The sequence below is a fragment of the Danio aesculapii genome, chromosome 12 (genome assembly GCF_903798145.1).
Source record: "Danio aesculapii chromosome 12, fDanAes4.1, whole genome shotgun sequence".
NCBI classification, from domain to species: domain Eukaryota; kingdom Metazoa; phylum Chordata; class Actinopteri; order Cypriniformes; family Danionidae; genus Danio; species Danio aesculapii.
The window spans coordinates 24,564,786-24,580,268 of NC_079446.1; the positions used below are offsets into that span (position 1 = coordinate 24,564,786).

At 34.4% G+C, this 15,483-nt stretch overlaps 1 protein-coding gene across 1 annotated transcript in view; it reads left to right on the forward strand.

Moving 5' to 3' along the window:
- The window catches only part of snx29 (sorting nexin 29), a 252,068-nt gene that overhangs the window by 118,810 nt on the left and 117,775 nt on the right, over window positions 1-15,483 (forward strand). The window contains exon 16 of the mRNA XM_056468943.1: window positions 11,133-11,249. Coding sequence (XP_056324918.1) covers window positions 11,133-11,249 — 117 coding nt within the window. The remainder of the gene's footprint in view (window positions 1-11,132; window positions 11,250-15,483) is intronic.

Here is a 15,483-nt window from a genome sequence, read left to right on the forward strand (position 1 = left end):
CTTCTGCAACAATGTGTACATGTGTGAAACTGAAAGAAGCATTGCAGTCTCGCTGCTGTTAGTTGATGACTATGTATGAAGGTTTCGTCTGGTTTCAGACAGGCTTCCGGGGCACCTTCATGTGTAATGATCTAAGGCAAACTCAAGTGTGAGCTTTGGGGATACCAAGTAAATATTTAATATTTCCTCAGTAGAAATGCAGTCATAAGGAAAAAAAAATATATATATATTTTTTGCCCTTTCGTCCATTCCCTCAAATGTCATTTTTTAATTTTCCAGAGTCACATAATATACACAGATTTGAAGAATATCATTGTCAGCAAAGAGTAAGTGTTTCTACATTAAAATTTGACAGGACGATATTCAAAGATTAGATTTTGATCTGCTTCATACTCTACTATTTTATATGCTCTGATGTTTTGGGTCTACAGACAGCCATACTATTTAGTTCAGTTTGACATGTGGGATTGGGAATCAACAAGCTATAATTTTTCATATATGTAATGTAAATAAAGTTGTAGAAAGGCACAGGTTAGGAGAATGCTACAAAAACAATTCAAAGGCTGGAAAAATTATTTGGAATATGATTTTATTTCAGGCTGTAAGACAAATAACTTAGGAGGATTGAGGATGAGGATTTTCTATAGGCACTGTACATCATATGCATGGAAAAATTAAGCTAATATTGTAACATACTTGCCACAGATGTCTCACTCACAAACGCATGGAACACAGGAATTGTCAAAAAACACATATTTATTTACAAAAAAGCACTTACAACAAGAACTAGACAATCAAACACAGCCAGGACAAGGAGATGTGACAATACAATACCGGACAATGAATAAACTGAACTTAGGGGAATAAATACACAAGACATGATTAAACTAAATACATACAGCTCTCCCAATAGCTGGTGTGTGGTGAGCGCACTGGCGCTGTTGTCCTGGGGCTGCCGTCGCATCATCCAAGTGGATGCTGCACACTGGTGGTGGTGTGAAGAGACCCCCCTCATGATTGTGAAGTGCTTTGGTTGTATGGCCATACACAATAAATGCGCTATATAAATACACACATTACACATTACAGGGGTGTGACACAGGTGGAACTAATAAAAATTAACAAACGGCGGGAAAACATAACATAGGAATCACATAACTTAAACGGAAGACACAAAGAACACAGCACATGGGGAATCACATGGCATTAATACACAATGAACACAACACAGACACACCAGCCTTTTAGACAGACCTTTTTAAAATATATTTTTTAATTATATAATAATAATAAATTAAGTCATCTATTCAGAATAGAACAATTGTGATCTTTATTTGAAAAATGTTAATTTATCCAAAATCATGCTAATTTTATATACATTCTTTTATTGAGGGTTTAATTTTTTTGTGTGTCTGAAAAATATTTATAGTTTGTTCAGTCTGTTCATCTAAAATCTTTAAAATCTCTCTAAATCTCAAAATTGTTGCACATTTTTTACACATTTATTGCTCCAAAATACTAAAAGAATAGTTAATAAAATCATTAAACAACCAGACGTGTTCAAAATAATCATGACCAGAATCATTAAGGATGTTTTCACACCTGCCTTTAGTTCGGCTGAATCGCTCTAGAGTTTGTTTTCCCTCTTGTGTGGTTCATTTGGGCAGGTGTGAATGTAGCAATTGAACTTGTGTGCGCGCCAAGAGCAAACCAATAAAACGTATAGAGACTTCCTTGAAGAGGTGGTCTCGGTACGCTTTCAAACGAATCCTGGAGTGGTTCATTTGTGGTGAGAAAATGATCTGAAATAAAACAGACCCACCCACAAAAAGTACTGCGCATTTTGGGACTAATTCAGCTGCCGTAGTTCTATGCGCTGTCCCATCTTATGGGGTGTGGAGGAAAAACATTTGTTGACAGCGCTTTACCAACAATTTTAAACAGAGAGAGGGAAAAACAATACCTGATGGATCGTTGGTAATATTTCCGGAAGATGACCATGTGGCAGTTTAGCTAAATTAATTCACGCCTTCTCTTGAAGTGACATGCGGTGCGCCTTCGCTGTTTGTAATACATTAAAATAAAGTTTTCCAGCCACAGCCGTGCTTCATTCTCAAAATATATAGTTTGTATAAAGTGATGTATACAAACTATATAGTATACTATGACCAGGGATACAATCAGCCAGCGCAGTAGTAGTAAAAAGCGACATTTTGTGTCTGGCGGTTTGTTTACTTGCTGGAGTTCCATTGGCATTTTTACACACGTTAATTCTGACCAGTTGAGAAGCAGTTTAGGAAATGCGTTCAATAACATCTGGCTGATGAGTGATGTGGATTTTGTCATATGACTGCATTTTGGTTCTTTTCAACTGGTTTGGACCAAAGCAATCAGTGTGTTCTTATTATTTGTTGCCCTTGGTCCTAACCAAATGAACCGAACCACAGATGTGAAAGCACCCTTTATGTCATTCCAATTGCTTTTTGTTTGATTTTTGGTTTAAGTCCATTTAAAATCAGCTTTAATCAGCTTGAGTTTGTTTCATGCAATAGTTAAGAAATAAAATCTATTAAACACATCAGATACACAGCATATTATTATTTCCTCTCACATAGAGAATCTACAAAAAATTCACCTCCTGTAACTCTCTGCTCATTAATACCATCTCATCTGCTTGTGCTTATGAGCGTATTATCAAAATGCACACGTTTTCATCCTTCTTGACATTTATTGGATTTCACCTCGGCTTTGACTTATTTCAGAGATGCTGCGCTTTGCTTGGTGTTTGTATTCTCAGCAATTGTTTTTATTCCTTCATGGGAACATAATGACGAGGGATAATTGTGAAATCCAGTGTTCTTGATATCCGCTCTGGAGCACCGGGGCGACCCATAATTACAATAGGCACAAACAGATACAGTCACACACTCGGATTCCTGCTAAGGCCCAGTAATGAGGTTTGATACGACGTGTGAAGAGCATGAACCTGTCGCCTGTTTAGATAAATCCCAAACGCTAACACTCAGGCAGCGCAGGTCGGAAAATTCACCCGTCGAGCCAGCTTATTGCTTACTAAACAACAAACTGATTAGCTCGCTTCCTTGCAGAGAATTAATTGGGTTCCCTGACGCTTAAAATTAATTTCCATTTTCTAGTGTCCTGTTCGGAAAAGCCAGTCCGTAGATATATAAACTTAATGAATGAGAATATTGTAAGCGGTGGAAACTGTGAGAGATGAATGAGACCTGGAAACATGGGTGGTTTTTTTTCAATAATTAAAAAAAAAAAACAGGACTCAAGTTTATGCTAGCTTATACAGTTGAAGACAAAATTATTAGCCCTCCTGTGAAATGTTCTGTCTTTTTCAAATATTTACTAAGTCTGTTTAATGGAGCACATTTTCAAACACAATCATTTTAATAAAATATTTGCAATAACTAATTTCTTTTGTCTTTTCCATTAAGACAGTATAATATTTTGTAGTTTTAGAAACTAGTATTCAGCTTAAAGGTCCAGTATGTAAGTTTGACACCCAGTGGTTGAGCTAGGTATTGCACACCTGGTTCAAAACAAACGCAAGCGCAGGTTGCCAGATTGACGACACCAACAGTGTTTAACTACAGAGCCTAAAGGCTGATTTTTAGGCTGATTTAAACCATGTTCCAAATAAAAGCAATAACGTGATAGAAGAAATATTTTCCATATTTAAAGGAGTTTTTGTTCTAACCAACACCTGAAATATAAATTTTAGAAACAGCTTCTATTTCTTGCAGCTGAACAACAGAAAACTGACAATGTTTACCTCAGCTAGCACCTCGTGTGCTTTATTCAGTGTTAAATGCTAAAAATGTGAGTTTGAATGGCATTTTACATGACATTTATTGCCATACTACTGAAAGCAGCAGCAGATAGTTCACCTCAGATATTGAACATAAAATAAACCATTTAAAAAATAACTTCAGTGCAAGCCAACACATATCAGTGATTCAGCGTGTACATTTATTAATGTTAAAGAGGTTTAATATGTATTAATTAGATTATAAACCTTACCATTTTATTGGAGTGCAGTAAGTGCACTATTCTGTGTTCTGAATGGCTGTATTTACATTTCTGTCGTGTTTTAAAAAAAGTCCTAAAGTAGTTAATAATATTGAACTTTGCCGAATGAACACACACACACACACACACACACACACACATATATATATATATATATATATATATATATATATATATATATATATATATATATATATATATATATATATATATATATATATATATATAGATCCCATCACTTGGGAAATATTTGAAAGAAAAAAACTTGTTACACAACATGTTTTTCAAAATTTACATGTAATAAATGGATTTCAAAGAAGAATATAACAAAATCTTTCCTCATTTTAAAATGTTTTATTTGAGAACTTTTTAGTGAAAAAATAATATTATAGAGGAATGAATACAGTTTTAATATACAGAATAAAATACTTGGCATGGATGGCGTTTATTGATCTGGGTGTGTAAATATGACTGAACTGGTATAATTTACCCTGTTTTAATATGGTTACTCTTTTAGTAGTGTGTGCTTTTACCAGTGTGTGCTTCAGTTTCAGGCGCTTTCATGACAAGAGATGTTTATAGCTGTTGAAAATTATATACTTTGAGGCTTGACGCTCTTTTAATGTGTTGAAAGGGTCACTATTTTTGACAAGCTGCTAAAAAAAGACTTGGAGAAATGGATTTAATGCTGTGAAACTGCTAGGTGCTATATAAAGCACTACATTAGGCAGTGAAGTAGCCAGATAGAGGGCCCTGCCTGACAATCAATTACAAAAGTTTTGAAGCTATTTCTGTAGTTCTGTAGAGCTGCATTGAGAAATTCTTTAAGGCTGCCACCTTCTCAATCAGTACTGTTTGAGTTTTTGCTGTTGTTTTTTTTTGTAATACCTAAGCATTGTGTCTATATCAGTTGCAGTCTGAGATATTTTATTATTTGCAACTTGGTACTATCAGCCAAAATGACAAGAAATGTGAAGTTGAACCCTTTTTTTATCTGTTTGTGTTATGCAGAATACATTTTCTGATAAAAACAGTCCTAAAAGTAAGATTAAAATGTAAATGACCTGAAAAAAGATGTCAAATGCAAATATAAAATGTGCAAAAAAAAAGAAGTTTTGGTGATTTGCTAAATGAGAAACAAAAGATAATGATTTTAAAATCAATGTAAAATATGAAAAATAAATCAATTCTTTTTTTTGTTCGATACCCTTCATAAATAATGGATAGAAATTAAGATCATAAAAAATATTAAAATGTTAAATATGGTAAATAAATATTTTTGTATGTGATGCACAAAAATACATGGGAATTATAATTATGTAAAAGCAAATATTTATTAAAATATTTTTATTTTACTTATAGTGTTGTATTTAAAAAATGAAAATTATTAGAAAAAACATGGATTTCTAATCAGCCAATCACATGGCAGCAGCACAATGCATTTAGGCATGTAGACATGGTCAAGATGATCTGCTGCAGTTCAAACAGAGCATCGGAATGGGGAAGAAAGGGGATTTAAGTAACTTTGAACGTGGCATGGTTGTTGGTGCCAGACGAGCTGATCTGAGTATTTCAGAAACTGCTGATCTACAGGGATTGTCACGCACAACCACCTCTAAGGTTTACTATACAGAGAATGGTCCAATTTCTGTGGGTGCCTTGTTAATGCCAGAGTTCAGAGGAAAATGGCCAGACTGGTTCAAGCTGATAGAAAGGCAACAGTAACTCAAATAACCATTCGGTACAACCGAAGTATGCAGAACAGCATCTCTGAACACACAACACATTCAACCTCGAGGCGGATGGGCTACAGCAGCAAAAGACCACATCGGGTGCCACTCCTGTCAGCTAGGAACAAGAAACTGAGGCTACAATTGGCACAGACAATTGGGGATATTTTCTTGGCTCACTTTGGGCCCATCGGTACCAATTGAGCATCGTGTCAACGCCACAGCCTACCTGAGTATTGTTGCTGACCATGTCCATCCCTTTATGGCCACAGTGTACCCATCCTCTGATGGCTACTTTCAGCAGGATAACCATGTCATAAAGTGCGAATCATCTCAGACTGGTTTCATGAACACAACAAGAAGTACACTGTACTCAAATGGCTTCCACAGTCACCTGATCTCACTCCAACAAACAAACAAATCTGCAGCAACTGTGTAATGCTATCATGTCAATATAGACCAAATTTTTTGAGGAATATTTCCAATACCTTGTTGAATCTATGCCACGAAGGATTAAAGCAGATCTGAAGGCATGGGTCAAACCTGGTACTGGTAAGGTGTACCCAATAAAGTGGCCGGTGAGTGTCTATATAGACAATTTAATTAGGACCAGTTGCAGAAGAGAAACCAAGCAACTAATACAATGCATTTTATTCACATTAACACAAGTAAAAAAAAGTGTTTGTAAATGCAACATATGTAAGCCAAACAAACAAAATAATAAAAATTTCTTCCTTTTTTCAAAAATATATCTAAATTAGCAATCTTAATTCAATTACTTTGACTTTCAAGATTTTGCATTACTCACTTTATTTATTTTTTGTTTGACTCATTCTTCCCTGTTTGTTTGGCCAGGTGCGGTCTGGGAAACCAGGACAAACATGTCAAAAAGTGACATGATGTGTCTGTCAGGCAAAAGGCCGCTAACCCAAATATACCCTGACATATGATTTCCATAAACAAATGAATGCGAGTGAATCGCAGACTGGATTCTTCCTCCATGTCTGTGTCGCTTTCTCTAAATGACAGCTGACGAGTCGCCGGGCAGGTGTGGGACTCGCTGTAACGAGCAGTTAAAGCTCAACGCCTCAACACTTTCACACCTGAGAGTCAAAACCCAGCAATCCCTTAAGAAATGTCACTTACTACAACCAGCCGCCGAGCACTTGAGCTGTTTAAGCAGAGAGTTTGGCTCTTGATTGTCAGTAGCTATGTTTCCATCCAAACTTGTGAATTTACATTATGCACAAAATTATAATATTACGTAAAACATTTGAGAATAAAATACAGTTTCCATCCCATGCAAAAGAAAAAAATTTAAGTAGTAATTTCTGGGGAAGCTAGTGTGCATGTCATCTCCTTTTCTAAGCAATTATGTATGACAGTTCTAGGAGTTAATTAAACAAAACTATTGTGAAAATTTTTCTTGGGTGTTTGCAAAATTGATTTGAGATGGGCCCCGTATTTATCAAGCGTTTGAGAATTAGGGGTCGTGCACACCAGGATGCTTTTCACTAGTGCTTATCAGCATTTTTTAAGACTGTGTATAGCATTCATACGCAAACAATTTTTCACTGCCGATGAGCAGAGTGAAGGTACAGAATCCCTTCCTGACTTTAGATATCACTTGGTGACCTACTTGCATCTGCAGTTCTCCACAATGTACGTCCAGTGTTCTCAAGCTTCCGGCGCCTAGACTGCAGCTCCACACAGGAAGTTTGGCCAAAGGAAAAATGCTTGTGACCAACAGAGCCTGGTTTCTCTCTAGGTTTTTTTCCTTCACTACGTCCGTTGGTAAAGTTTTTTTCTCACCACTGGCTTGCTTGGTTTGAGACTTGTGGAGCTGCGCATCGATGGATTTGCTCTTCAGTGTTTGGACTTTCAGCAGTGAAATTTAAACCACACTGAACTGAACTAAACCGAACTTCAACTCTGAAATCTGGACTTTACTAGAACTTCTATGTTAAGCTGCTTTGACACAATCTAAACATGAATTGAATTGAATTGAACTTAATAAACTTACAAGTCATGAATATAAGTGAAATGATCTGTCCATTTGTGACCACTGATATGCAATTACTCTCCATAATAACATACAAAAAATTATGTATCATGTATCTCAGTTGAAATTTTAGACAAGTTGTAAGAGAAAACCTTAAGTAGTGTAAGTCTTATGACGAGTACACACTGCATGATTTGTAAAGTTGTTGGATCAAAGTTGTTTTCTCAGTTGCTGCTGGATGGCTCAGTGACAGGAGAATTCACATGGCATAACTACAGCCGAAGCAGTCACCGACAACATGGGCTGCAACATGGAAATCGCTTGCTTCCATACTGTATAGCATGCTAAAAACATGTATGCGAGCAGAGTAATACGTCCGAATTCATAGAATTCGAAAATCAGTATGCGAGAAGTACCCAGATGACCTACTGCTTTCGGGAGAGATTATAAAGTGCACATTTGATGGACACTACACTAGTCCATGATGCCACATGAGAGAATTCATGAATGGTAGTGAAGCGATGCCTCTGACGCGGGTAGGTCACATGAATATGAGAAATGGCGGATGTAGTATGTCCGAGTTCCGTTGACACTACTCACATTCATACTGTATAGAACATACTTTTACTAAAGTAGTAGGTGATTTCGGACATAGCCATTGTCTCTCTCACACTGGAGAGGTTATAAGTAAATAGCTCAAGATCACATGTGAGATCGGAGTTGAGCTGCTGCTGTAGAAAATGTTTCTGTTTAATGTTATTGTAAAGCTTACTTATTCTGAAATTGCTGTCTAGAAGTCCTTCCTGAACTCCCAACTTCCTTGTATCTTGCTCTCTCATTGGTTGCATGTCATCTCCTCAGCATCAATTCTCTCTGATCACACTTTTGACTATTCACTCTGTCAGTGTACATGGACACCAATACTGTGATTTTATTACGATTAAGACGATACTCCGATTAAGAGTCTACCATGTAAACAGTGATTTTTGATTACCTAATCCCCGCTGAAGTCATAATCAAACTAAACCGAAATCGAATTAGGACATGTGGAGTATACATATTTTAGTCGCGTTATTGAAGTACAGTACAGACATGTAAACGCATAAATCAAACTATTATCATTTTGTAGTATCTTTTTTTCATTTTGTGATGGGATGCACACAGGGTGGTCAGGCATTTGACGACAAACACATGAGAATGGCTTCAAGCAAGAGAGCACATTTTTGGTGCGAGAGGGAAGCAATGACTTTGCTTTCATCCAGTACCTCACAGTTTGTCACGGGGGCATGAATGAAATGTTAGTGAATGAGTTTGTATCCACCATCGTGTCTTTACATGCATAGTGTGAGAAATTTTGTAGCAAAATTAAAAACAAAATGCCCAAAATCATATATGGTGCCATGACGAACATAAACCGTTCTTGCATGAATCGCTGGCGAAAACTAACGTTGAATGGTGATGTAATGACGTTAATCGAACTACGTACAATAACATGTAAAACCTTAAGTGTATGCATAAGTTCTTTTTGAACATTTCCAATACAGTTTAACAAAACGGTTATATTATTGATCGTTTTAAAGATGGATTTTCAGCTTTATTACTTCAGTCTTCAGAGTCACATGATCCTTCAGAAATCACTCTAACATTAATTATTAAAGTAATAAAAGCAATAATGACTGGAGTAAGAATTTCATTCGAATCTACAAACAATACGTAGGCAGTTTTAAAATTGTAATAAATATTTAATAATTACATTTTTTCTTACATTTAATAAATGCCACCCTGATGAACAGAATAATTTTCTTAAAAAAAAAAAAAAAAACTGACCCCAAACTTTTCACCGGTAGTGTATTTCCATGCAAAATCCATTTTGTGGTCACACTGTTCACAAATCGTCACCTTAGAATTAAAAGGTTCTATCTGACATTTTGCCGAATTTGAGTTATTGACATGTTCTTATTAAATGAGAAAACAAATGTTACACACATACTGTTTGCTATATGGAATGCAAAAACTTTGAAGCTCAATACCTCAAAATTATTCAGAATACAGATCGAACCTTAGAATTCCAAGGTGACCAAATGTCACTCTTTACAATGACTGAAAACAATAGAACCATTAATGATACAACTCTGAAGCCAATTCAGTGCATCCCAAGATCACAGTAGTTTTTTTATTATTGAATGAATTCAAGTTTTGATTGAATGGGATTCAAATGACTCCATTCATACTTTTAATCACTTCATATCCAATCAATTTGAACAAATAATGTATTTGATTAACTTGTGTGATTTGCTTCCACCTCTGTCTATGTGTTACCATTCAGCATAGGTGGAGCGTGTGTAAGGCTGGGAAAGGCTTAGCCTCACCCTGGCCGAAGACCACGGCGATAGCAGCAAAGAAAAAACTGCATTGAAAACATGTAACAAGTGTAAGGCGGAATATGAATTTAATTTATTGTTGATGGTTTACAGAACACTTTAGTTATTGTAAGTTTTTCAATCGAACTTAAAGTCACCCTCAGCACAAAAATGGAACTGTCCAACTCCGCACTTTACACTGATGAGCACTGTTTCTGACTGGAGTTCGCAGCAGCTCTGAAAACAAAACCAAAAGTGCTGGCCAATAGACTTTTCTGATTTGCTGGTCAAGGACATAAGTAATAAAATGACAAATGAGTATTACGAAGGAAGTATAATAATAATAATTATATATTATTCTGGTTTAAATTGTTTTCAGCATTAAATGAAATCTTATTTGCAGTGTTGGAGGAAAAGTAATAGGCCTACATTACAATCTAGTCACTTAAAAAGTAGCTAAATGTGTTACTTGGCTATTTTTTAAGGAAAGTAATGTGAAAGTATGTTTTATTTATTTATTTATTTATATGCATTTTTAAAGACTTATTTAGAACACTGCTTATTTGCAGTTCTTAAGCATAAACTTAATTTTTCATACCATTAATCTATTTTATAATATATACTTTCACAGTGTTGCGGCTGGAAGGGCATCCGCTGTGTAAAACATGCTGGATAAGTTCATTCCGCTGTGGCGACCCCTGATTAATAAAGGGACTAAGCCGAAAAGAAAATGAATAAATGAATAAATATAATATACGATGCATTATATTTATTATTATTATTATTATATGGATTATTATTTAGTGGGTTAATTTAATAAAAAAAATTGAATGTGCGTGATAGGCGGTACTTTTGTTGAAACCTCTTCTTAGCCTTACCTTGGAGTTTGTTCACCCTCTGCCTATGCACTTCAGTGTGTAGAAAATATCCAAAAATGCACATAGATGGATGATGTAAACATAGCTGTGTTGTGTTTTTCAGGTGGCTGAGATGCACGGAGAGCTGATCGAGTTTAATGAGAGGCTTTACCGCTCACTCATGGCCAAAGACAACCTGATCGCCCAGATGAGACAGGAGCTGATCGACCTGCGCGGCCCGGTAAGCTCACACAGGCACACATTCAGGCCTCTCTGTGGGTGTGTGAAACCAGAGCTTCACTGAGTGCTTTGCTCTTTTTTCGTCTATCTCTGCAGTCCAGCTGCTCTGGGCAGATCACTGTCTGCCCTCTCTTCCATCATTAGCTGTCTGTGCCGATACACCATTACTTTCCCGTGTCTACAATGGACACATTTACCTAAGCAGTCAGATAAGGGCATAAGGGCATGCTCTTTTAAATCGTCGTCAAAGTTGCTTTCATCAATATAGTGTCTAAAACAATTATTGTAAATGCAGGAGTTTCACAAGAATGCATTTTATCACCCTTCATTTTTTCGCTTTACACAAATGAACTTTAGGTTTTATTTATTTAAATATGCAGATGTTGTGGAATTTTTTGGACCGTTTGAACAAAACCAGATTAGAGGGAGATACCTCATTTTGATATAATTTAATATAATTAAGATTCATTTTAATATAATACAATTAGGCAGTTTGAGAGTTTGTTATATTGCTTTCTTCTATTTGGCATTATTTTTTATAATCCTCTTTCCCTGAGCATCATACATACATTTTTATTTTCAGATATTTGTACATATTATTTTTCTGTTTGAAATCTTTTCAATTTTTTTAATAAATTCAATTATTTTTTTGTCATGTTTGGCTCTCCAACTCAAATTGAGTCACAACAAAATGTTACCTTTTTAACCCCTAGAGCTAAACTTTAAAGTCATAGCAAAACCAAGGATATGGTAACATGGATATGGTAAGCCGAAACAAACTAGTTTTTTACCCAAATGCTGGAATGTCTTGTTCTTTGAAGGACATTAAATAGAGAAAGTTGGAAGTTTTAAATATGTAGGAACATTTAGGGCTCTATTTTAACAATCTAGGAGTCTAAAGCGCATGGTGCAAAAGCATTAAGTAAATATACTCTGCACCCTGGCGCATGGTCTAACAGGGTGTTGCTTATTCTTAGTTATGAGTGTGTTTTGAGTATAACGGGCATGAAACAAATCAGAATCTCATCTCACATTCCGTTTAAGAGTCAGTTGCGTTGCGCCTTGCTATTTAAACGAAATGCTTGACTAGCGAGAAAACAGTTGAACAGACCATCTGCTTGAGGATAAAGAACAAGCTTCCTCCATTAAGCCTCTTTACTCTCTCTTTACTTTACTACTACTCTTTACTTTACTCCTTTACTTTCGTGGATAAGGAAACGGTGTTGTGCACAATCCACTGAAGACATCTATTAGCCTACATATTTAATTTTAAGTGCAAAGATTTGTTTCAAAATTTTCAAAATTTTCTGAATAACGAATGAACAATAATAACGAAAAACTGGTCAAAAAACTGAGATATCCAAACACACGTTCTATTCTTGTGCTTGATATGGTGACGCATATACATCTCCAAAATCCGACAGGTGGACAAATCTAAACTTGTTTTTATTAAAACATAAATAAATATGCATATAATAAATAATACTGCTAATACTAATAACATTATACAAATGCAAATTGTCATGAATAAACTGAAAAAAAAAACCCCCTAGATGAGGCATGGAGGTACAGTAGTGCTTTCATTTTTTTCATATGTAAAGATATTTGTGTATTGCTGTACATTCTGTGTGTATTAAGCAATGTGTAAGCATTCAGACCTGCATAGGCGCATACCTAAAACGCCCTGCACTGGACTTCATACCTGCTTTTAGATGGTCAATAGCATGGTCTATTTCAGTTCCTTATAGCAATGCGCCTTAACACACCTCCATTTTAGTCCAGCACGCCCAGGAGTCCACAAAGTGGTGCAAATAGATTTGCTATTTAAACAACATGGTGCAAAATGTGAAAATTAAGATTGTGTTGGTATGAAAATAGCAACAAATCTCACCAAGCACGTCTTGTGTCTAATTGCGCCGGGTGTATGATAGGCAGACTCCCTAGTTTTTCATTATTTTCTTTGCGATTAAAAATGACTGATTAGAATAGAATTTTACAACTTTGTGATTAAAAAAAAACAAAACAAAAAAAAAAACAAATTTATATATACACATACACACATATATATATATATATATATATATATATATATATATATATATATATATATATATATATATATATATATATATATATATATATATATATATATATATATATATGTGTATGTGTATATATATATATATATATATATATATGTATATATATATATATATATATATATATATATATATATATGTATATATATATATATATATATATATGTATATATATATATATATATATATATTTATATATATATATATATATATATGTATATATATATATATATATATATATATATATATATATATATGTATATATATATATATATATATATATATATATGTATATATATATATATATATATATATATATATATATATATATATATATATATATATATATATATATATATATATATATATATGTATATATATATATATATGTATATGTATTAGGTAGCCTACTATGTTAGTAACCAAAAACAATGACACAAATCGTTAAAATAAAGCTTCTTTATTTTGGTCTTTTGTCAAGACAAGATCTGAAACGGTAGGGATTAAGCCAAAGGAAGGTTGTATAACTCTTATTTTTATCCACAATCTTACTTTTTCTCAGATTTCATCTCCTGGAGCCTCTGACATCATCACACATAGGACATGCGTTAGGGCTTCCTCTACTGTAATACACCTAAAACATGGATTGGCGCAAAACTCATCAATGGCAGGAAAGCATTTTCTCTAGTTAACTGCAGGGAAAAAGTTAAACGAAATCATTTATCGATTTGACCCACATCATAATACCAGCCATACATGTAAAGCACAAATAATGCCCTTCAATTCAGTCATGTCCAGCGGCCATCACCCTTGAACCAATCTCATCTTCACCTGTCTGTTCCATAGCTCTGTTTGCTCCAACTTTCTTTGCCGTCTGAAGCGTATCAAACGCACAAAACACCTAATTCCTGCCACAAGATGTCTGAATCTCATCTTTGCTATGGTGAGATTGCTTACTGCACAAGCTGAAAACTCCTCCGCCCCCATTCCATGTAATGTAATGAGTGTGTATTTTGCGCTTCATTAAGAACTTTGCAGGATGGCAAAAATATTCAACTTTTTGTTGATTTTGTGTTCGATTCAGCGATCACGGAATTGCTAAAAACTTGGGGGTCTGGATAGGGCCCTTATTCATAGCAAATCGACATTTGCTGGAAATGTAGAATGTTTTCAAAAAAAGCAATGCAGAGATTATATTTTATATATGGTTACAATTTGGTGTGAATCAAGATAATTTGGAGATGGTGTGTAAGAATTTGGTTGAAAGTGGTGTGAGTTTTAACATGATTGCGGGTTATGGATTACTCTCAGATAAATAAAAGCAAAAACTATCAAGTAACAACTGCCAGCGCAATTGTAGGGAAACCACAAATACTAACCGAATTAACTTTAATTTAAATATATTAACTATATTTGATCTAAAGACATTAACTGTATGAAACTAAATGAATGTATCTAGTGAGAATTAAACAGAAAGCACATCATTACTGAAGACCCTTAAATATATAACATTTAAGCTTTTGCCATCAAAAAGACCCTTCAGGCAGCCTTAAGTGAGGAAAAATGTGTATCAAATGTCATTCGTGCCAACTGCCATTATAAATTTAAATGCCGTGTTTAAATTTCAAAGCATTAATATGGTTAATTGTGTTTTTTTATGTCATCTATGTGATGATATTAAGTGTATTTGTGTTTTTTTGACATACGTGATGTGTATGAAATTATGGGGTGAAGCTAAATAAAATTTCTACTTGTGGATAATAATATCATTAATAATTAATAAGATAATAATTTTCTTCTTCTTCTTCTTCTTCTTCTTCTTCTATTGCTTCTTATTCTTTTTCTTCTTCTTTTTCTTCTTCTTCTTCTTCTTATTATTATTATTATTATTATTATTATTTAAAGTAAAGCTTAAATGTAAATGGTAAAATAACAGCAGTTTAAGTTAATAATGAATCAATATTCATTTTTGGATGAACTAATATTTGATTTTTCTCAAAGACGTTTTTACTAGGGCTGTTAAGCGATTACATTTTTTAATGAAAATTAATGACATGATGTAGCAATTAATTAAATTATATTACATTAAAATGAATCATCATTTAATTGCTCATTAAATTTGGATGAGAACTTTTT